The sequence below is a fragment of the Odocoileus virginianus genome, chromosome 26 (assembly GCF_023699985.2).
Source record: "Odocoileus virginianus isolate 20LAN1187 ecotype Illinois chromosome 26, Ovbor_1.2, whole genome shotgun sequence".
In the NCBI taxonomy this organism is placed as follows: Eukaryota; Metazoa; Chordata; class Mammalia; order Artiodactyla; family Cervidae; genus Odocoileus; species Odocoileus virginianus.
Window position 1 is genome coordinate 39,767,702 of NC_069699.1, and position 24,184 is coordinate 39,791,885.

Consider the following 24,184-nt stretch of genomic DNA (forward strand, 5'->3'; position numbering starts at 1 on the left):
TGAGAGAAGCTGAGCATCTTGCCCGGATCACACAGTGATGAGATGGCATGCGCTGGCTTTGTGATGCCAAAGTCCTTGAGCGCACTCACCTGTGGCCAGGCACTTGCTGGCATCACCCGTCTGTGTGGCCCGGATGCGGTAGGGAGACAACGGGATGTCATCCCCGCCGTAGGTGACCCCAATCATATACCGTCCAGTCTTGTCTGGGATGTAAGTGACAGCGTACGTGCCATCTTTATTATCGTGGACAATGGCTCTTTTGGGTTTCCCCTCTTGGTCCTGTGGATCATAGAGAAATGCTATTTAGGATGTTGTCATCTAATCATTCAAGAAAAACCTTGACACATTTTGCTCATTAATTAACGTGGGGAAAGAATTTCTGGTTTAACACATTTTGCGAGTGGTGGAAAGCAGAGAGTCACAGATCTGTGATGGACATGGCTAATTTTAGTGATTTTTCTGTCAAAGGAACAAAGAGTTCTATCTCCAAATCCACTGAAATGTAAGGAGGCAAGGGGGCAGAGGCTCCTGCATCCACACCAGCACCTTCACTCCCCCTTTTCTCTTTACTAACAGGATTCTAATTCTTAGCTAGGTGTGCTGTTCCCAGAACATGAGACGCCACTTCCTAGTATCCTTGGCCACTAAGTATAGCCATGACTCGTGACAAACGTCCAGCACACGAGAAGAGGGTGGAAGTCTTAGGAGGGACTTCTAATTGGGCTGCTTAAGAGAGCTGATTGCGTTGGAAGGTCCCTTCTGCCTCTCCTCCTCCTTCTTGCTTGCCAAGTGGGTTGGCTGGCCAGCATACCAGCAGCCTCAAGGTTCACAAGGAGAACTCAGGGACAGAAGTCACACGCTAGAACAGAGGAGCAGAGAGGTGGTGCCTACTTCCTTCCTAAGTCACACAGCACCCAGGGCCTTTACCTGGCCTGCAAACCTCTCTAACAAGAGAGAACTATGAATGCGTTAAGCCACGGGGTTTACTGTGATATACAGCAGAACTTAGTCCTAATTAATCCAACGAGTAATTTTAAACATTCAGAAATTTAAAATTTAGGAGCAGTTATAATAGGGAGATTCACCAAAGAGTGGTACCTAGAGTTAAACCCTTAGATTTCTCAGGCGAGCATGTTTGTTCCCCTGCACAATTACTGACTCTCCAGTGGGGAAATCTGACAAACATTTTCATGAGATCAGGAACTGGTTGTTAAAATCTGATTCTTATCCCTGACTGGGAAATTAGATCTTACTAATGCAGTTTGGCTCCAGAAAAATCACTCAAAATTACCGTTATCTGAACAGCAAGCAGGCCTTCCCCAGCATCTCTGGCATCGATCGCAAACTCCACAGGCAGGCTGGCAGGCACACCATAGGTACTGAGGCCAGGGCCACTGGCAGTCACTTTGCTGGCATCGTATGTGGGAAGGACCTTGACCTTAAAGGGACTTGACAGACATATGCACATCCCAAGTCAGTACGGATACACTTCAGTCCAGCTACATCTGACCTCTCTCACACAGAGACTGGGATTGAGTGGGGGATTTCTAAAGCATTTAGGACTCAAGAGCCTTAAATCCAGAGAAATTTACAACCATGCAACCATCATATAGCAAATCAGCTTTCCCTTACTGAGTTCCATGGGATACCAACTAATATCCATAATAGTTTGGCAAACATGGGGTTAAACACATGTAACCCACTTTTGTTTTGCTAACACAATGGTCACCAAAATGGAAAGAAAAAATATTAAAACTGATGCTTTCAATATTATCCGGTCCTCTTATATTCTATATTTTAGCGTGTTTTAGATGATTCAAAATCTATTAATCAAGTATTAATAATACTACAAATGTAACTTATGATTTATACACTTCCATGGAGCTAGAGCTTTATGTAAAATATGTATATTAGGAGTATAGGTGAAAATTCAAATTTTAAGTATGCTAAAAAAATTCTTTGTAGACTGTTCTGCAAGATGAAGAGCTTATATAACATTCTTTGTATTAATATGAACAACATCTCTTGACAATGCTATTGTCAACCAAATTCTCAATTAGTAAAAAAGTAAAAAAATCTTTGCCCTGATTAGAAAACAATTCGCACCAGAAAGAAGACTTTGATGAACTAATGCACTTTTTAATTTCAGCTCATCTTTACATTAAAGGTGGCTGAAAGGAATAAATGTAAGGGGGCACCAAGAGAGGAGGAGACACAAACACCATGGCTAGTGTATTTTAACACTTGTGCAGGGCATGCAGGTTAGCGATGCTGACTGGATGGATGGATGGATGGATACATGAATGGGTGGATGGATGGATGGATACATGGATAAACAAATGGATGGGTAGATGGATATATGGATAGATACACAGATGGGTACATGGATGGGTGGGTGGATGATGGATGGATACATGGATAGATGGATGGATAGAAGGATAGCTAGATGGATAGATACATGGGTAGATGAATAGATGGATAGGGCACCAGAGCAGAGTTAATCACGAGAGAGGAGGTTTTGAGATTGACTTGGACCCCTTCTCTAAGGGTCAGGAGCTTACCTACGAGGGATCTCTTCATCAGCGTATTTAACAGAGACCACGTAAGGTCCCTCCTGGGATGGGGTGTAGGTCACTGTATGTGTGCCATCACCATTGTCCACCACGTTCACTGGCTCCACCAGGCCTAAAAACAGATGACAGGGCTGTTGGAACTGCCTGGTCTGCCCTTCACTCCACCCTGGGCTGAGTTAAGAAAATATTACATTCATCTCTGAGAGCTATGAGTTTCCACTGAGTAACACACAGGCAAGCAGGCCGTAATCAGAGGTCTAAGAAATCACAGGAGACAGGATGGTCAATTCATGGTTGCATAAAGGCAATCATGACCCTAAGAGACACCTTTAGCTTTTTGTTGGCTCAAGTACACTCAGTTGGACCGAGAGTATAATTAAGGAGACTGCCTGCACTTGTTGATGGAGGGCACATGCTGCAGACATGCTATCCTTTCAAGCTGGTCAGGCATGCTTGGGATGTGGCAATTTCAGTCTACAGCCGAAAGAAGGCCAAAGAATCCAGAACTCCGAACCGCAAAAGGTAACCAACGGGCCAGCCAGTCAAGACTTGTATCCACCTTTGAGCAAAAACCACTATGGCGCCAGCATGCTGGGTGTAGCATGCAGGGCAAGTGAGAGTACATTAAATCATAGTCAAGGCATGCATTAGGTTGGTAGATTCTAGATCCCAGTTCTAGTCAAGAGTCTCAAGAAAGGGTCAACTGAAGGGGGGCCTAATCAAAGCATGCCATACTCATGAAGTAGATGAGGCAGGCCCAGGGCAATTTCAGAGGCAAGGCCAGCAAGAGGCATTCAGGTTCCATACATCAGAGCAGCAGCCAGTGGGAAAATGCAAACCTGTCTCCATAACGTCACCCTTCCAGTCACGTTTAAAGAACCCTGAAATGGCTTTCAAGGGGCTGCGCCTTGACCAGGAAATCCTCTGATTAGCTAAAATTAAAAGGCTGTTATTTCGGTGTCCTCTGTAATAAAGGTAGATGTCTAAATAAAGCTTTTCCCTCTTTCTTCCTTCCTCTTCCTCACTCTCTCTCTCTCTCACACACACCCACACCCACACACATACACACACACACGCATGTGCAGAGGTCTTGAAGCTCAGTAAGTCGGTGGAATCAAATTCCAGTCCTATGACTTCATTTCCCCAAAACCACTTCTGCACTGAGCTTCAAAGGGCATAACCTCCTGCTGAACCCCATTAAGGAGAAAGTTCCTCTTCAAAGTAGGAAGCCCTTATTCACCACTTCTGTGAAGCCAAGAACACATCATTGAGGGAAAATCCAGATAACTCAAGAGATGAGGCAGAGAACGGCACATTTTTATATGCTGGGAGAGGAAATGTGATTACCTACCGAAAAAGGTAAATTTCAACACACATCCGCATTTGTCCCAAAAGGGCCTGCTGGCCACACCCAACCCAAATTGCTTTCCAGGCTGCAAAAGGGCAGGTCAAACTGCCAAGGAAGCCCATTCCCCAAGAGACTCCTCTCTTGGGAGCTGGGACAACGACAAGGTGGTGTACCACAGGGGCTAAGTATTGGTCCTTTCCAAAAATCTGGACTGTGATCCCACATGAGCACCAAGGCAACCTGAAGAGAGTTAATGCCTCCACCTCCATCACTTGCCCAAATCCAGACCCACCCGCTCACCCACAAATACCAAAACATACTTATGCAGTTCCGATAATTTCACATGGGAGAGCCCAAATACTGCTTGCTTCATGTCACTACTTCAGAAAAAATATATACATAAAATTTTAAAAAGACATTTAGGGTTACATTATTAAATGAGGGGAAAGATAGGCTGCTAGAAAAATAACAGGCCTGCCTACTTTTTAAGCATGAACTCCCACTGTTTAGCTAGCACACAGAGTGACAGAGTAATTTAAGAAATTTAAGTTCATGACTAAACTCGTCCTGGGCAGGAGAGCATTGACAGGAAGGAAGGGTGTGTACCTACCTCGTGGACCCATGACCCTCACTTCCAGAGGGGCCAGGCCAGCCTTGCTGCTGTCCACCGTGAAGGACTGCAAGACGCGAGCTCGGACACCGGAGCCCAGCCCAGGGCCAACGATCTTGACCTTGCTGGGGTCCACAACATCCTTCACAGGAACCCTGAAGGGGCTGCCTAGAAAAGAGGTCATGGGATTCTAAGTACACCCCCCTTAGTGACTGGAGAGCTTGTGTGCACCCAGAACCACCCTGCTGCCCCACACTTAGGTTTTCACTGTATCAGCTCCCGTCTTGCTGTGTGCATCCATGTGCACCTACTATGTGCAGACATGGTGCCAGGTGCTAGGTCCAGAGTACTGAACAGCACTCTAAGATTTAGGTAAACAAGTCACTAGACCATCATCTGTAACACAGACTGGGGATGTGTAGAAGGTATCAGTAGACTCTGCAGGTAATGAATCCGGACCCATGCCACAACTAAGGTCTGGCGCAGCCAAATAAATAAAGAAAAATAATTTTTTTATTAAAAAAAAAAAAAAAAGACTACTGAAACTTGCAAAAGGCAGGGAGGTTGAGATTTGAGTAAAACACTAAATACAGAAACAAGAGCTAGGCTAGAAGCCTTTAGGGACTCCTCTACCAAGGAGGACCAAGAAAGACCTCCCCAGAGGTCAGCCAGAGACAGGACCCACGGTGTCCCCAGCACCACACCTCAGGCTGTCAAGTCCATCACCAAGGAGCGACATTCACCTCATAGGAGCCCTCATGCTCCCCGAGACGCCTGGCAAAGTTAATGATGTGAACTTCTCTGCTTTGCACCACACAACGTTTGTACTTTGTAGAATCAAGGGTGGTAAATAACAAAGACCACACAAAGAACCAAGGCTCTGATTTTGTTTTTTTTAATAATAGCCAGGCTTCAGTGGCATCTGGTTTTTCGGCTAACTGAAGTAAATGGCTGACCCTGGCAAAGACAAGCACCATGCTCCATGCTGGAAACAAAAAGGAGCTTTATTTTAAATACAGCTGAGGAATTCAAAGCGATGGCAATGAACAGACTTTAAAGCCAGCCACCAAGTTCGCCTCCCGTGGAAGTGGTGTGAACTTAGCAGGAGAGTAGCCAAGAACCAACAAGGTAACTTCAGACCTAGAGTGGTAGATACCAAGCAATCTACGCCACTCTCCTGCTCTGTGATCCAGGCAGACATGACCAATCAATCACAACGGCCTTTCTCCCTGATGCACTCATTGTAGTCAATCCAGTGGTGGAAACCGTCACCACCAACAGACCCCAGCTGGCCCATCAGAGGAAACCAATATGCCATTGTGGGTAAGACAGATACCTTGTTTGTGTCACGCCAGCCAAAACCATACTAATATTTAACCAACCAGAATTCCTATGAAAGTAAATTAGAACCAGGGTGTTGAATGTTTCATGGCAGAAACTCTGCATTCTTTTCACTGTGAAGCCTGACACTAAGACAACCAACCAATGCTTTATTGAATGATTCTGTCTGGGAAAATTCTGGGGTCTAGAAGTTGGCATTTGGCTCTGGGAGGCAACAGAGCCTGAAAATTTTAAACTAAAAAAAAAAAGAGGCACCATCTACGTCCGGTGAGAAATTTCCAATCAGGACTCTTGCTGTTCTTATGCTCCAACTTGGCCATTTAATTCTAGCTGATGAGTCAGCCATAGGGGCCCAACCTCTCACCCGATTCTGCAAGGGGAATTCTGAAGCTGATGGCATCCAGCAGGCCTTCTCAAAAAAGTCAAAATAGTTTTGTTGCCATCAAAACCAGGAGATGCTCATCCCCACTGCCGTCTCCCCAGTGGGAGTCACCAGGTCATGCCCCTGGTGACAGCCATCCACCCATACTCTCCCATCCCAAGAACTGCACACTTGCAAAGCTCCAAAAGGTTCCCTTGCTCTGTATTATCTCAAGCCCGGCTCTCTTTGTAAACACTAGACAAAAAGCTCACAAACCGCAGGAGCTTTGTCTTGTCTGTGGCTGAATTCTCCTTGGCAAGTGATTATAGAAATTAAAAAATCTATATTGAAAGAGCTGTAAGGACAAGTTTGAGGAGAAATGTCATTTTATATGAATTAAGGCTTCAACAATGGCATCACCGACTCAATGGGCATGAGTTTGAGCAAGCTCTGGGGTTGGTGATGGACAAGGAAGCTTGGCATGCTTCAGTCCATAGGGTTTTGCAAACAGTCAGACACAACTGAGCGACTGAGCTGAATTGAAGGCTTCAACAAACATCTGAGTAGAATGTCAATACTTCCCTCCCAATCAGTATGCAAAAGGAGTGATTATGGGTGTGTCTGCATGTTTGCATATGATAACCGGCGAGCAGTCAGTGGACATTCCACCATCCTGGAAGTCATTCCAGAAATCCAAATGTAGGGCGCTCAGCCTGTCCCCTTGCCAGGGTCCAGCCTCGGCAGGATCCAGGGGGTACCCTCAGGATGAACCACGTCGGCGAGAGAGAGAGAGAAGACACGTGAGACTAGCCTTGATAGGGCCAAGTCGGTGTTTTACTTTTTGACAACCCGTTTTATTCCCTTTCACAGAACGTTTTCAAGGTACAAGATGCTTACTCATGATTACACAGGGTTAGCATTACATCATTTTGATTTTTTAGGAAGAGCAGGATTTTTTTTTGCTTTCTAATTCTATAGTAATTTTTAGCACATGATCTTCTGGCCTTGAGGCTATTAACATTTCACGCCAGTCAGGTGATTGTAAGCCTATTTTCCATTTTTTATGGTGACTCTAACTGAAAGGTAACAGGGTCATAGGGAAATAGTACAGAGTAGAATTATATTCTTGTTAATACAAAAATTAATCTTTCTGCAAAAGTTGTCAGTTGCGTTTATCTAAGAAGTTTACGCCATACTGACTCTGCGACTTTGGTGAGGCAGCTTTTGCCTAGCACTCCTGACTGACAATTAACAACCATCTCATTGTTACCACACTAGGGCTAAGTTCTTATTTCTCTAGATCTTTAACTATATTAACAATGGTTTTTATAACACAACCTTAGCACATTAAAGGCAAAAATACAGCAATCATAACACAGCAAGCAAAACACAGCAAGCAAATCACAACCCAATAACCACCTATAGAATAATTTTCTTATGTTTTCTAATAGGACTCCTTTACCCCTTAAAAGGGCTCTATATCTATTAGGGCTTTTATATAATCAGGTTCTTTATGCTATTTTATGATTAGGATATTATAAGCAATAATGCATATTAGTACCAAGCACATAAATGCATTTGGCTAACAAACTACCAGCAAAGGAGTTTAAATTAAAACACTCCTTTCACCCTGAATAATCTCATAAAATACCACCACCTGGGAAACTTATTGATTAAATACACCACCTGGGAAACTTATTGATTAAAGTTCTAAATGGATTCTTATTTGGGAAGAGACTGGGGAAGGCCTTCCTGCCTGTGTCAGAGTCCATTGAGGCAGGCATCAGAAAGACAGATATCATCTTTAAGGTGAGAGCCGGGGGCAGCTTTTCGAAATCCCTGAAAACCTGATCTGCCTTGCCTGCCAGACTTTCTCTCCTCGTGACCTTGTCATGGGTGGGATCTCGTGAGCTGGCCTTTTCGAAAACCCCTGAAAACCTGATTCGCCTTGCCCGTCAGGTTTTCTCCCTCACGGCCTTGTTAGGGGTAGGGTCTCGTGAGCTGACTTTTTCGAAAACCCCTGAAAACCTGATTCGCCTTGCCCATCAGGTTTTCTCCCCTATGGCCTTTTTAGGGTCAGGGTAGGGTCTCCGTGTGTCGGCTCCCGGCATCCCCTTCCTTGCAGTCCTGTCCTGGCTTATGGCCTTCAGAACAAATGACCCACCCAAGGTTTCTCCTGCTCTCACGACACCGGAGACAAGGTGTGCTAAGTCGCTCAGTAGTGTCCAACTCTTTGTGACACTATGGATGGTAGCCCACCAGGTCCTCTGTCCGTGGGATTCTCCAGGCAAGAATACTGGAGTGGGTTGCCATGCCCTCTTCCACAGGATCTTCCCGGCCCAGGGATTGAACCTGCACCTCTAATTTCTCCTGCATTGACAGGTGGGTTCTTCACCTCTAGAGCCACCTGCGATAAGCTGACTAAGAGCAACCCTGGAGCCCAAAGTCTTGTGTCCACACCATACACACTCACCTACCCTTCTGGATGGGTGCTGGGTGGCAACCACTTCATTAAATAAACAGAACTAGAATCTATGAAGATTCCTTGGCTGGAGCATGAAAGTTAGAGAGCTCTTCACTATATAAGTCATTTTTTAAAATGTCTGAATCATTTATAGCAGTGGTTCTCAACTACAGGTGATGTTGTCCCCTAGCGGATTTATGAGAACATCTGGAGACGTTTTTGGTTGTTACATTGAAATACAGAAATACCATGTAATGGACAGGAAATTATTATTAAATCATTCTTATTTTTCATAGTAAGTATCCGTATTACATCATTAAATAGAAATTGATGTATAAAAATTTGAGTTTGTGTGTCTTTATCAGCTACCAGGACTGTCAACGGAAGAAAGAAAACAAGATGTGTATAAGAACTAACCACAAAATAAACTGGAAATTTTCAACTTTGTCCTTCAACATGTGAACAACCATGTTGTTCAGTCAAAACTAAATTTTCAGTAAAAACTCTAAGCCAATGTATTTTGCCCTATTATGGGTCCTCCTGGGAATTGAAATATTCTTGGAAATGCAGCCCAAAGGAAAATTCTCCCTTTATAGCTACTGCAAACATGAGACATTTTTTCCTGTTCAGAGAGATAAGGTAAATCAAACCTGCTTTCATGCAAAAATCAGTTCTCCTTTGGGTTCCCCTCAGAAGGACAGCTTACCAGGAATGTGGGCACCTCCGTATGTGATATTCACGTCATAATCTCCCGGAGCAAAGGGAACGTACTCGGCACTGCAGCTGCCATCTTTGTTGTCTCTGCAGTTTATCTTTGACTCGGACGGTCCCTCCACAGTTATGCCGAGACCCCCAATTCCTGCCCCTCTGTGAAGTGTGAGAAATAAGGCCAAGTTGTACTAGTGGTTCATGCCAGTCTGCTTACTGACAAAATTCATGTAAATCCCTCTAGAAACTATTCCACTTAGCCAACTGGACTCAACTACTGTGATACCTCTCACAGTGTAATATGAATTTCTCAACAGTGTAATACAAATAAAAACAGCTTTCACCCCTCCTTTCCAACACTTACCCTTCATTTGTTTAGCTTGTCTAATTGCACTGGCTGGGAATAAAAGGACAATTCAGGTATGTGACTTCTGACCAGTTTTAATAGGAATACTTCTAATATTTCATTTAACTATGATATCGGCTCTACATTTCTGAATTATCAAGTTAATGAGTTTCCATCTAGGCCTCTTTGCTCAGCAGTTTTATGACTATTATCAAGAGCTTTTTGGTACTTTTAAAACCATACCTGCTCTTCCTCTGTAATATAAGTTTCTACAGAGGAAGATGTCTCACAAATCATGAAATAAAAAGCCTCTCAAAAGTTGAGAAACCATAAGTAAGTAAGAACTTACTTACAAAACAGAAAGAGACTCACACTTATAAAACGAACTTATGGCTGCTTGGGGGAAGGGGTAGGAAGATCACGTACACACTGCTATATTTAACATGGAAAACCAACAAGGGCCTATTGTATAGCACGTGGAACTCTGTTCAGTGTAATATGGAAGCCTGGATAGGAGGAGGTTTGGCAGAGAATGGGTTCATATATACGTATGGCTCAGTCCCTTCGCTGTTCACCTAAAACTAACACAACGTTGTTAATCAGCTATACCCCAACACAAAAGAAAAAGTTCAAAAGAAAAAAAAAAATTGGGAAACCATGATACATCCATAAAACGTTTTGAGAGCACTTAAAATACCTAGGGCTACTCTCCTTTTACAGAGTCCACACACGAATCCCAGGCCTTTGCTTACCTGGTAACCACCGTGAAGACGTTGGGCTTATTGGTGAAAGCCTCCTTCAACCCAGGTCCTTGAGCTTGAACCCGAGAAGGCTGGCAGCCTTCAGTCACAGCCACTTTAAAGGGACTATTTGGGACGGGCACATCATCGTAGGTTACCTCCACTACATGGAGGCCTGTTCAACACAACACAGAGAAATTTACTCGCACAAGAAGCACTTGTTGGCAGGAAATAGCACTCTAGCATTCAAGTCTATGTGCTACCTCAAGCGATTTGGAAAGGATAGGTTAAACAAATAGCAATGCTGGTAATGATTTGAGTTTAAAAAATACAAACTGTTTATGCTTTTGTTCACTTGGCCATCACATACCAATCCCATTTCCTAACACACACACAAGGCCTGTCCAAGCAAATATCCCTATGTTTGTTTTCAAGGCAGTCATCTTAAACATACCATCTTGATATGACAAAATACCCAAGTCACTAATCAAAAGACAAAGAAAAGCCATGAAATAGACAAGTATTCACGGAAAGAGACTGAATAGTCCTGCAGTTTTTTTTTTGTTTTTTTTTAATGTTTACAATTATCCAGTTTTAGAAGAGAGAGACTTTAACGCCATTGCCTGGTTACTTGTTTTATGCTGTAATCTAGTTTATTTTATGTAAAATGTATATTGAATGCTTTCCTTTTTTATACCTGCCTTAAATAATTTGGCAATCAGAATTAAAAAGGTTTTTTTTTATATATATATAAAAAAAAAAGAAAGACTGAAAATATCTATATCATAATGTCCAGGGATTATATATACAGGGAATGAAGACATATGGTGCTTTTATTTTTTATGCTTTATCAAAATTTTTAATAATTCCTAATATTAAGAAAAAAACTGGACTTCCCTAGAGGTGCAGTGGCTATGAATCTGCCTGCTGATGCAGGGGGCTAGGGTTTGATCTCTAGTCTGGGAAGATTCCACATGCCAAGAAGCAATTAAGCCCGTGTGCCACTACTGAGCCCACGGTCTAGAGTTCGCAGGCCATAACTACTGAGCCCGCCTGCTCCAACTACTGAAGCCCACAGGCCTCGAGCCCATGCTCCTCAACAGTGAAGCCACCGCAGTGAGAACAGCAGCCCCTGCTCACCACAATTAGAGAAGCCCATGCAAGAAAAGCAACGAAGACCCAGCACAGCAAAAAAATAAATAAAATTTTAAAAGAAAGAATCATGTTAAGAAATTGCACAAATGAGCAACATGCCATGACATCACCCCATAACCTGCTCAGATGAGTCTGAGGTTAAAGTCAGCCCAGCTGTTGCTACACAACAGAGCCAAACGCCGGGCACCAAGCGGGCAGAGGGCTCTGTTGGGGAGGCAGGTTTCTACTTTCTCCAGTCACTGCCCGTACTTCTGCTGAGGCAGGCAAAGTGGAGTGGGCAGGACTTAGCTCCAGTCACCGGGAGAGGTGATCTAGCACAGCTCTAAGCAAGAATCATGTTCCAAGAAGACAACTCACCCTTCTCGAAGGGCGTGTATTCCACCTGGTAGGTCCCATCAGCATTGTCTGTGACGAAACACTCTGTGGAGGCCCCGGAGGGGTTGGCAATGTGGGCCTTGATGTGGTTGCCTCCAACCTGCGTCAGGGGCCGCGAGTCCACCGTGAAATCGGTGGTGGCTTCACGAAACACATCTGTTGAACAATCACACAGGTAAGAATGCCGCCGACTGGGACTTCCCTGGTGGTCCAGTGGCTAAGACCCCGAGCTCCCAATGCAGGGGCCCGGGTTTGATCTCTTGTCAGGGAACTAGATCCCTTGTGGCACAACTAAAGATCTTACATTCTGTATGCTGCCACTAAGACCCAGCACAGCCATAAAAATAAATTTTTAAAAATATTTTTAAAAAAGAATGAATATCTTGGACAGAGGCTGTGTCAGCAGTCCAGTGATTAAGAGTCTGAGCTTCTTATTGTAAAGCAATTATCCTCCAATTAAAAAAAAAAAAAAGATTTTGAGTTCCCACGGTAGAAGGCTCGGGCTGGATCCCTGGTCAGGGAACTAAGATCCTACATGTGTGGTGTGGCCAAGAAGGAAAAAAAAAAAAGAATGTAGCTAACACCTCATATTCAGCAGCAAACCCAAGAGGCATGGTTCTCAGCACTTTATTCTAATTTCAGTGACTGCCAAGACAACCAGTTTCTTTGTCTCAGAATCAAGAATATTAATGCCTCCCCACCTTCCATCTCCCTGGCAAAAGATGATTCTTCCAGGGTAGGCTCCCCAAGTAACAACATAACCACCTGCCCACTTCTTGAGAGAAACATGAGATTCAGGACAGGTCAAAGGGTGAAGACAGCAAGAATGGTATCAGCCAGCAGCACATTTTAAACCTTTTTCAGGTAAGTGCCAAAAAATGCAATATGTTCTGTATCCACATTTAAAAGAAAAAAAATCAAGATCTCCAGCTTTGCCAGAAAGAAAAAAGGCGGGGGAAATCTGCAGACAGTGCCAGGATTGTGAAGAAATGGGGATTGGGCATCAGAAACACCACGCGCTCACCCCTTCGCTCTGGTCTCCTCTATCACTCACTGATGCAGAGAACACAGGTGAGTTTTCTTCTACCTGGCCTGATCTCTGCAGACATTTGAGTTTGCGGCCCCGATATGCTGAGCTGCAGGGGCATTCCCTATTATTTTGGTGGCCTCCTCCTTTTTTTCATGAAACCTACCTTTTCCTTCTATTCCAGGCCCAAAGACTTTGACCCTGCTGGTGTCCACAGCGGGCTCCACCTTGACCCTGGCGGGGAAGTGCGGCACCAGCTCCCCGCCGTACTTCATGGTCAGCGTGTACATGCCAGCCGTCAGGGGCACATAGGTCACCGCGTAGGTGCCATCTTTGTTGTTCTCGATACAGACTTCGGCTTTCGCCCCTGAGTCTGAGACAGCTTCCAGGCCCAGGGCCCCTGGCCCCGCTTCCGAACAGTCCACGCTGAGCAGCCCGGCCTCGCCCACCTTCCCGTGCTCGAGGCCTGGGCCGGATGCCACGACTTTGGAGGGGTCGAAGGGCATTTCAATGTCGGCTTTGAAGGGAGAGCCAGGTATGTGGACTTCTTCGAAGAGGATGTTGACGAAGTACTCCCCGGGCTTTGTCGGGAGGTAGGAGACGGAGCAGGTCCCATCGCCGTTGTCCGAGCACTCGATTTTGGCCTCGCACGGTCCTTCCACGGTTAGGCCCAGACCTCCAGTTCCAGCTCCTTTGGTGTCGATGGTGAACTCGGCAGGCTTGCCCACAAGACCACCTCTGAGGCCAGGACCATGGGCCTTCACCTATTTGAACACAGAATAAAAGTCAGACTCGGCCTTATGCTGGTAGCAGCCACTCAGTAAGCCGTGCTTTCAACAGCCAAGTCTGCACTCAGCACTCAGGTGCCCTTGGATGAAGTGGTCCTTCTCCCTGGGGTCTGACGTGTCACACTCGCTCACCCACAGAGCCAAGTTACTGCCATGTTCTGTTCAGTGGATGCTGAAACAGCTGCCAAAGAGAGACCCGACTGTGAACTCACTCAGTGCGGAAGGGCACGGCAGAGGCGTGGTCCCTTCTGTCCTGCCAGCCTTGCCTCCGGTGCTGGAGCTGGACACCGAACATCCAGTCCAACAAACGCACTCGTTTCCCCGGCTGAGCACTAGCTGAATGGCTTCCATGGATTTCACTGTTGCTTTGGCTGCTACACCTCCCTCAATAAATCCAACATAATAAAAAACTAAACTGTAACTGTGAGTACATGTCATTATACGTTTGTCCAAACCCTTAGACTATATAACACCCAAGAGTGAATCCTAACATAAACTACAGACTTTAGGTGACAAAGATGTTCACATAGATTCACCCACTATAACAGCTGTAGCACCCTGGGGAGGATGGTGACCATGGGGAGGTCATATACGTGGGGCGAGGGGAATCTCTGCGCCATCCTCTCAATATTACGATGAATCTAAAATTGCTCTAAAGAATAAAGTCAGATTTAAAAAAAACAAGAAGAACATTAAAAAAAAACCCCTACTTTTAAAAGAGGGAGCAGATGGGGCTTTCATGTGAAATTCAACAAATAAGACACTTTTATAGGATTCATGCCATTCAGAACACTGGAAATACTTTGGAACCCTTGATTCAGGGCTATAAGGAAGAAATGATAATGAGAAGAATCTATTTTTCTTTGTATTAGGCAAGTTTCATTATAATAGCTTGTGTAGGATGAGCTCACTGCATGTGCCAGATGCTAGACTGAGGTTTCCACACCCACCATCTGACCTCACCCTGAAGGCCCACTTCGCAGGGAGTACTGTTATGATGTTGATAAATGAAGGACAGGAATCCCTCACCAAAGGTTCACAGCCAGAGAGAGAGAAGGAGCAGGACTAGGACCCAGCTTCGCATGGGACCCTTCACGCTGGATTACAGGAGAGAGAGCTACTATCAGTCACTGAGAACTGACTTAGGCGCTTGTTTTCTTTTTTTGTAATGGTTTTAGTGCAGTTTAATATCATGGGCATTGTCTTTCTTTTTTTTTTGGCCATGCAGCATCTTAGTTCCCTGATCAGGGATTGAACCTGCACCCCCTACATTGGAAGCAATAAGTCTTAACCACTGGGCTACCAGGAAAAACCTAGAACTGACTTTGACCACAAAACAATTTTCTGAAGGTTTTCACCAGGCGGAACCAAAGAAGGACTGTTACATCTGCCAAGAGACGAAACGTTCTGGAACAAACACGAAAAGCTGACCTTGGTGGGATCAGGCGGCAGCGAGGCCTCCACCATGTACGGGCTTCCGGGCACAGGATGTCCGTCATAGGTCAAGTCGACGGCATACAACCCTTCCTCCCGCGGGATGAACTTGGCCGTGCTGCCCTCCCGGCCTGCCATGGGGGCCACCAGACACGGCACGACCTTCCTCGAGGGGCTTAGGATCGTCACGTCCAGCTTCCCCTGGCCGCCTGCTCCCCTGGTGTCCACGGCGAACTCCTGGTCCTTCCCAACTTCGACTCCTGCAAAGAGAAACAAGCCAGAAGGATGAGCTGACCCTGTAGGAAAAACACTGCTGAGAGCAGAGATGGTTCCTTGGACATGGAATGTTTTCTCAGCTTCTGCAACAAATGTTGGTTGACTCAGGATGACAGGCAAGATTGAATAAGAATAATCAGCGTTCGAGCCTCGATAATAACCAGTACAAGAACATGAAGTAATCACTGATGATAATGATAGTCATCATTCACTGAATGTATTTTATATACCAGGCATGAGGACAGCATATCATCTCTCTTCATTTTCATCAAACTCTGAGTATATGTATTAGTAACCAAAGAATTTAACAGATAGGGAAACTGAGGCTTGGGGGGCAGGGGGTGTGAAGTGAGTTGTCTGGGGTACCTATCTCACAGACCACAAAACTGGGACACTGATCTAAGTTGACTTGACCCCATGATCTGCAGTAAGTTACAACCTGATACTCTTGCCGCTTCTCTGCCTATTTTCATTATTAACTTTGCGTCAAAACACTCCCAGAAGCCAATGTTTTATTTACTGGTTCTTGGCAGCAAATTCCATTCTACAGCCAAAGAAGGCAGAAGTCACAGAGCTGGCCAACACAGAGGCACTGAAGCAAGGCCTGAGAAGTGACTCTCTGTACTGTGCTGATACTTGAAAAGTATTTGCAAAGCAGGGCCACAGAACACCCATGTGCTCCATTTGATAATAACAAGGAAGGGACTTTCAATCAAAACAAAAGCACTGGGAGCCTAGGGCCCCCACCACAACCCAGGGAAGTCCTGACTTGGGCAATACAGGGCATGCCAAGATGAATGGTGTCAAGCCACAAACAAAGAGGCCTCAGAGATCCACATCCCAAAGACTCTTTCTAATCGGCTTCGTTCTCATCCTAGTCTGAAGTAAAAATCCTCAGTGTCCTGGAGAGAGGAGTACCAAGGGGACACATGAAGGATTAGACAGTGGCTGCTCCCCAAGGACAAAAGCCAGCATCGAGCTCTTGCTTCAGAGCCCCTGATCTGGGAGCTGGCCTCAGTCATAACTTGTACGTTTGGGTCACAGCACCCTGAAGGTGCTCACCAAGGGTTCCCCCCAAACCCAGAGAAACTCTCATAAGCACAAGAATGCTGTCCTGTGGGTGTATATGGAGCCCCACGTGACCCCGAAACTAGGAAAACACATGCCACTGACATGCAGCAAGGCTGTGACCATGCTGACAAAAGGATAGAGGTATGAATGTTCTCCAAGATACACTGATGCAAAAAGGGAAGCTGAAGACATGTGGGTATCTCAGGGCAACTTTAGTGCGAGGTAAATGTTACTAAACAGTTTCTGTTGGCAATTAAGTATGTACAGATGCTGAAAGAAGATGTGGAAGGTCAGAGAACGAACAGGTGACTTTGGTCAACTCTAGGGAGTGGGAGAAGTGATGCTTAAAGCAGAATTTGCCCTTGTCTGTGATGTTTTTAGATGAAACATGCATTTTTATATGACATATAAAAAATACTTCTATGATCATATGTTAAACTTGGGAAACTGAGCGAGCAGCATATCAGTGCCCCTATTATGCTATTCTCTATCATTGATTCATTCAGTTGCTTCATTCATTTAAGTGAATTGAGCTTGTACTAATTAGATCCCTAACAAACTAAAGGAACATCTGGATGGGAATAGGGAGAAGCATCATAGTTGTGGTTTCTGAGCGCCTGGGAATTGGTTTTTATGCTCGACTGTTGACCCTAAGGTGGATTCAGTGGTCAACAACAGTTGGTACAACAGACATTTACCAGAAAGCAGCATGCCTCCAATTCTCCTTGTTATAAAAACCTTCCCTGTGAGGCCAGCAGTTACTGAGGGCTGCCTCTGAGTCAGCTCCTGAATTACTGGCTCATTTAATTCTTACAATAGGCCTGTGAGTCTTCTTCCCCCACCTCCACTGAACAAAGGAGAAAAGGTGAAGGGACAGGCAGGGTCACAGAGCTACTCCACAGCACGGCCCTGATTCAGTCGTGAGTCTGTCTGACGGCAGAGTCTCATATGGCAGAATCTGCTCTTCTACGAACTGTCTTTGAAAGGACCTTGCCTGCTCTTCAATGACCCGCCCCCCCCTCCACTCGACACACTTACTGTTTTCCAGTCCATTAATTTTTATCCTGCTCAGATCCAGCGGAGCAGCCACACCCACGGTGAATGGGCTTTTAGGGATGGGATCGCCGCCGTATGTAACCAGAACCTGCATGTTACCCTGGAACAAGAGAGAACCAAGGACACGTGTGGGCACCAACAGACTCACTTGATGTTTCAACCTGCCTTCCAGGATTTCCATTCTTCCCAGAGATGCAGGGTATATAGCTTCAGCAGATTTAGAAGGCATCTCAGATATATCTAAGTTTTTAGCCTCATGGCAAGAATGATGCAGAAATCAGACAAAAAAAAAAGAAAAAAAAAAGCAACTATCAACAAGAGGTTCAAGAGCACACTGTTGAGGTGTGCTTTTAAGCATTTCCTCAATTCCACCTGAAAACGGTGCTAAGAGGTGGTCACCATTTTTCCAGGCAGTAAAACCACAGCTCAGGGAGGTGAAGTCGCTTGTCCTAAGTGTGAGAGCCAGGCCTCACATCTGTGGCACCCGAACCCGAGTCCCAGATGCTCTGCCACACAGGCTTCACATCAAACACACGACCAGCCCAGCCAAGGGCAAGGCAGGGGTTGAATTGGGGCCTCTAACTGAACAAAATCTTTCTTTCCCATGGCCTGGGATTTCAGGCCACTACACTGCAAAAACGAATTTGCAAGAGTTAGCCTGGGGCTGTTCTAAGACCCCCGCACAGTATGGAAACTCCCACATGGATGTCAAGGAGAGAAGAGTAGCCAGTGAGAAGGCAGACCGTGCCTGTAGGTTCAGCACGTCCCCCCCAGCAGCCCTGCGGCCACGGAGGCACGTCCAGTCCCGGCCCACTCACTGCTGGCTTCCTCTCGCCATGGTCGGCTGAGTGCCTCCATCCACACCAAGGCCCCATGAAAACCCACAGCTGTCTCAGTGCATTAAGGCTGTCCTCACCTCAAACGTCTGGGTATCACGTAAGAGGATGTGGGAGGGGAGGAAGCAAGGGGGAAGGAGGGATGAATCCCCAGAGGGCTCACTGGAATTCAGCCCCCACTAAAAGCTGTCGCAGATGGAGTTTTAAAAGGGTGTAGCTTTTGACCTATGGGATATTTGCTTATATTCCTTTTGTAATAAAGAAGGCGGGAAAAGCCAAGATGAAAATGAGGTGCCTCTATGAAGGAAAGAGTACTGACTTTCTAGGATGGATTCTACACAAAACCACTGGGTCCCTTGCCCCAAGAGTGTCACATCTCAAGGCTTCCCTGGTGGTCCCGTGGCTAAGACTCTGCTCCCAATGCAAGGGGCCCGGGTTTGATCCTTGGTCAAGGAACTAGATTTCCATATGCCTCAACTAAGAGTTGTCATGCTTCAGTAACGATCCTGCATGCCACAACTAGGGATTCCCTGGTGGTTCAGTGGTAAAGAATTCGCCTGCCAATGCAGGAGACGTGGGTTCCATCCCTGGGTTGGGAAGATCCCCTGGAGAAGGAAATGGCAACGCACTCCAATATTCCTGCCTGGGAAATCCCAAGAGGACCCTCACGGGCTACAGTCTACAGCGTCACAGAGTCAAACATGACTTTGTGACTAAACAACAAAGACCCAACACAGCCAAAAATAAATAAATAAATAAAATATATACATATATTTATTACTAATAGGGCATTGGGTTCAAAGGTCCTTTCTGAGGGGGCAAGTCAAAACCTGAGGCTGCCCTGACATCTGCTACTTACTTTCCAGCAGCTCAGCTGAAACCCAACAAGGCTTATGGATACAAGATCAAGAGTCTCAGAATGTTTTTAGAAGAACCTTTGATCTTGCGATCTTGACCAGTGAGCATGGCCATGTACCTCCTCCTCAGGAATGTGGAGAACTGAAAACAAAGATGCTATCCAGCTGGTGTCACCAGTACTAAGGCTTCCATCAGCCCTGATAAGCATCAGCAGGAAAACAATGACCTACACAGCACTGAGTGTCCTAATGAGAAAATGGCATTCACCTATGAAAGCTTCCCTTTTACCATTATGAATAATGAACCCTCAAGAGGAAAGAAAGAAACCATAGGGCTCCCTATGGTTTCTCCCGTTGCATCCAGGGCAACGGTAGTTCCAAAGCCCTTCCTTGGGGTGCAAGTCAAAACCTGTCCTGATGTCGGCAACTTAATTTCTAGCAGCTCTGTCGAAACACAAAAAGGTATATAGACACAGGATCTAAAAGCAGCAGAGATGGAGATGAAAGGCCACACAAGAACCTGCCCTAGAGAACCTCGCACTGCCAGGGAGCTTCTCACAGAAAAGACTCCGTCTCCAAGGATGTGTAGCTCCCAGCGCAGGAGGACACCCACACCATTCCCTCATCCTCACTGTACCCCTCATTCTGCCCCACTGCACTCCAGCCAGGTCCTCACTGACAAGGCCCGGGGCAGGAGTGATGCTTCTCAAACAGTGCTTTGGCAGAAAACATTGCCCTTCCTCTCTCACAAATGGCACTTCTCACACAGTGGGGTTCTGCTTCAAGAATGAAGGGGGACTTTCCTGGGGGTCCAGTGGCTAAGAGTTCACGCTTCCACTGCAGTGGGTGTGAGTTCAACCCTTGGTTGGGGAACAAAGAACCCACATGTCACATGGTGTGGCCAAAAAATAATAATAATTGTCAAAAATTATTTTAAAAAATGAAGAATTCTCAGAGGTTTGGAATGACTGTTTAAAACACTATGCAGAAGTAGTAGAATCTAGTTTTTTCTACAGGAGTATGTGCTTCACAGACCCTAGAGGTATAGGCATGAATCAAAACAAAATTTTAAACAAGTAAGCATAAATTCATATAGAGGTAGACTTGTAAGCCCTTATTTTCTAGAACAAACAGCAAAGCATGAGGCATGACAAAATCCGGTCTGTATTCCTCTATTCTGTAAAAGGGAGTAATTTAGAGCTTGAAGTACCACTTCAGGTTTGAGGAACTAAAAGCTCTTTAAGAAAGACCCCACTGTACCACCTTGTAAAAAAAGGGTGAGGTAAGGCAAAAGGACCAGCAAGGATAAACAGAGGTGTGGCAATTCTTTACCTCTGAGTAACTAATAAAAGACTCAAAGGCAGCTGGTAAGGAGGGGAGAATGTCTATGAGAGAAGCAGACACTAGGTCCAATTTCAAGAGCTCAGCATTTCTCTGCTAAATCCCAGATGGACGTGGGAAATTGGGGTGGGGAGGGATGGCAAGCTTCCTGCCGGTCCTTGGGGAATCCTCCAGGCCCTCCTGGCAGAACCAGGAGGTTCACAAGGAAAGGGTGAATCTCTTCCTCTCACAGAGGAGCACAGATCAGAGCTGAGATTATCCCCTGGTGTCCAAAGTGGCCCAGCCCAGGCAGGCAGGGGCCTACCTGCTGGGTGGGCGTGTATTTAACGGTGTGAGAGTAGTCATAGTTGTCGATGATATCCAGATCCTTCACGGCGTCGCCAGGGACTGGGCTGCTGAACTGCACGTTGAGAGGGGCCTTTCCGGCTCCCTTGGTGTAGACAGTGAAGTGGGTGGGCTTCCCGTTTTCCACACCTGGGAGGAGACAGTGAAGTGAGGAGACAGGCTCAGCCGGAGGAGTTTCACTTTTAGAACCAGTCTGACAGGTTCATCAACACCAGCTTCCAGAAGGCAGGAGGTGGAGACAGGGGCTGGCGCTCAGCCACACCGGCAGCTCAGCTGAGCGCAGCCCCAGCCAGAGCACCTGCTCTAGGGGAGGCAGGTCATTTCCGGCCCTGGACCCACTGGGCCCACTGCCTCCAGGGTGACCTCGCGCACACGCCCCCTTACCTGCTTTGCTGAGCCCCGGGCCTTCTGCCTTCACTTTGCTGGCGTCATGGGAAGGGTCGACCTTGACTCTGAAAGGGCTGGTGGGGATTTCCTGTAGCAGAGATATAGTCTCAGGAGGAAAGTCCCTGAAGTCATTGCCTGAGCTTAAACTTCTGCTCAAAGCAAAGACGGAGACCTCAGTACTTCCAGTCTAGCGGGTGGTGAGTAACTTCTGAGTAACGATCGGTCAAGTCGTTACATGCTAGCATCAGGTAAGGGCCATCAGTGGTCACTCATGAGTCCCTGGATATCCAACCTCACAGTTAAAGGGCCTGAGTGTCCACAAACCACCCAGACAACTCTCAGCCTTTAATACCAAATGCTGAGTACTTTTAGGATGCAAAAACACTACCAAGAATAAAACCTCAAACAACAATACATGGGATTGGAGGAAGGAAATGTCCTGCAAGGACAGCAGAGAGCTAGGGTTTGAGGAATGCAAGGAACTGATTAGCAAGGCACTGACTGTAATGCTTCCAAAAGAATCCTGCAGGGACTTCCCTTGTGGTCCAGTGGTTAAGACTCTATGCTTCCATTGCAGGGGGCAATGGATTCACTCCCTAGTTGGGCAACAACAATCCCAAATGTCAAGTTTCCTGGCAAAATATTTTTTTTAAAATAGTAAATCTGACATTAGAAAAAGAACCTTGCACTATAAAGGCAGGACAGGTCAAATGGATGAAGCCAACTCAAGATCAATATTTGAGGCACAAAGCTTTCTCCTGAGGTCCCTATGTTTATGTAAGATGCATCTGAATCAACAAGATTCCATGGTTCCTAAAATGGGTACTGCTCCTCCTTGTCTTCATTTTCACATATAAATATGAACCCTATTTGAAACTTCTAAATTCTTTCTTCCTATAAAGGCTGAGGCCAAGGTCATTGTTTCAAAGACACTGAAGTAGGACACAAACTAGAAATTCATTACAATTCATTCAAAAATCTGATGATAGTTTATAAAAATCTAACTTCTTTCCAGAGCCTGGCTTTCAACCACTAACTATGCATCCCTACTTTCATTAGAAAGTGGTAACATTTTAGTTTTGGGTGTTGGTATTCCTTCTTGGTTTTAAGCAACCAGAGAGGAAAACTATTGGGCAGAGTTCTCAAGATACTTTTTCTGTTGCTAAAAAAAATAAAAGGAAATACACACACAGCTGGCCAGAAAGAACCCCTGCCCACACACCTGAGAGGCAAAGAGAACTTTGATAGTGTATCGCCCGGCGGCAGGAGGCACATATTTGACTGTAAACGTATCATTGGCGTTGTGAATAATGTCAAAATCCACGTCTTCCTCCTCATCACTTAACACCCGGGCATCACATTTAATGCCAACGCTGACATCACCTGGAACAGACCAGCCTATTAGCACTGGTTTATAAGAAACGGCACGTCCCATGCAATCACTTCCAGCTCAAGCTCACACCCCAGAAAAGCAGCTGGGAACTTTCCAGTAAGTAACCTGAGAAAGGGATGGTATTCAAATCAGGGTTTTGGAGAAGGAATGGAGGATTAGCAAAGATCTCACCACCGAACTGACTCAGACACGCATTAGATGAACAATCATCTATTCAGGCGGACTGTTTCTCGGTTCAGAGTTCACTGCCCTTGAAACGTTACAAAGAGAACTTCCTTCCCAAGATGCAACAAGCAGCGTGCTGGGTGGAGCCCCCTTTCACCTTCGCCAGCCTCAGTACAGTCCACGGTGAAGTGAGTGGGTTCGTGTGCCTTCAGGCCACTTCTCTCCACTCCTGGCCCAAAGACTTTGACCTTCTGGGGATGGCTACCCTGTCCGATGCTGACCTAGAGAGGACAGGGAGAAAAGTTGTAATCAAGTTCTTCTGCATGTGGACCCAGTAAAGACACGGTCAGTTGTTAGAATGTCATACGTGGGGGCAATCTACAGCACCCGGCCCTTTTGGCCACCCCATCTTCCAAGGTACACCAAGCATGGTGTTTCCAGGTACCTGCCTTGACCATCAAGCATGGAGCCCAGACCTGCCTCAGGACTGGGCTTTTTCACACCGCGACCAGGATTCCGCCTCATAACCTACCCTGTAAGGGCTGTGCGGGATGCTGACACCTCCCCAGACCACGGCAATGGTGTGCTTGATGGCCTTAACCGGGGTGTACGAGCAGGCATAGGTGCCATCCATCCGGCTCTTCATCTGGATGTCAATGGGCTGGCCATCCCCGTCCTGCAGAAGAGCAGGAGCCGAGTACAGAGCTGGCCCTCACTCTGTCTCCATCAAACAGGGTCACTGGGTCTTCCCAAATCACCACTCCCTCACCCAACCAAATTTCATGGAGCGCCTATGATGGGCCATGTTCTCAAGGCAATGAACACAAGTGGTAAAACACTATATGCATTTATTTATCTTTAATTACTAACAACAAATGGTTTCCCCAAAGAAAGGCATGGTCACTCAGTGCTTCTTAACTGTAATTCCTGCATTTAAATCCTGGGGCCAAAATTCAATTAAATGAGGCAAACATATTTGCTACACTCTTGTTTACAAACCCTCCCATCATAGCCACACTAAAGGATATTTACGCGGAGATCTGAAACAGACAAGGCTGATTTCCACAGAATTCAAACCATAAAGATGAGAAAAGCACCCTGCTTTACATATTAGAATCCCCTTTAGTCCTCACGTAAACCCTTTGAGAAAAATCATCTTTTTTGCAACGTGTGAATGAGGAAACTGA

At 45.9% G+C, this 24,184-nt stretch overlaps 1 protein-coding gene across 4 annotated transcripts in view; it reads right to left on the reverse strand.

The window, feature by feature from the left end:
* FLNB (filamin B) overlaps positions 1–24,184 on the reverse strand; it is a 139,372-nt gene that overhangs the window by 33,383 nt on the left and 81,805 nt on the right. For 3 of the 4 annotated variants that reach the window (XM_020887417.2, XM_020887416.2, XM_020887415.2), the window contains exons 14-28: positions 23,530–23,673; positions 23,155–23,278; positions 22,662–22,822; positions 21,437–21,527; positions 21,012–21,181; positions 17,656–17,773; positions 15,268–15,530; positions 13,215–13,812; positions 12,004–12,177; positions 10,504–10,666; positions 9,404–9,564; positions 4,532–4,699; positions 2,562–2,685; positions 1,292–1,448; positions 90–279 (exon numbers count right to left, since the gene is read on the reverse strand). In XM_020887417.2, the coding sequence (XP_020743076.1) occupies positions 90–279; positions 1,292–1,448; positions 2,562–2,685; positions 4,532–4,699; positions 9,404–9,564; positions 10,504–10,666; positions 12,004–12,177; positions 13,215–13,812; positions 15,268–15,530; positions 17,656–17,773; positions 21,012–21,181; positions 21,437–21,527; positions 22,662–22,822; positions 23,155–23,278; positions 23,530–23,673 (2,806 nt within the window). Of the gene's footprint in view, positions 1–89; positions 280–1,291; positions 1,449–2,561; positions 2,686–3,412; positions 3,506–4,531; positions 4,700–9,403; positions 9,565–10,503; positions 10,667–12,003; positions 12,178–13,214; positions 13,813–15,267; positions 15,531–17,655; positions 17,774–21,011; positions 21,182–21,436; positions 21,528–22,661; positions 22,823–23,154; positions 23,279–23,529; positions 23,674–24,184 lie in introns of all 4 variants that reach the window. The other variant, XM_020887418.2, reaches the window with a different exon arrangement.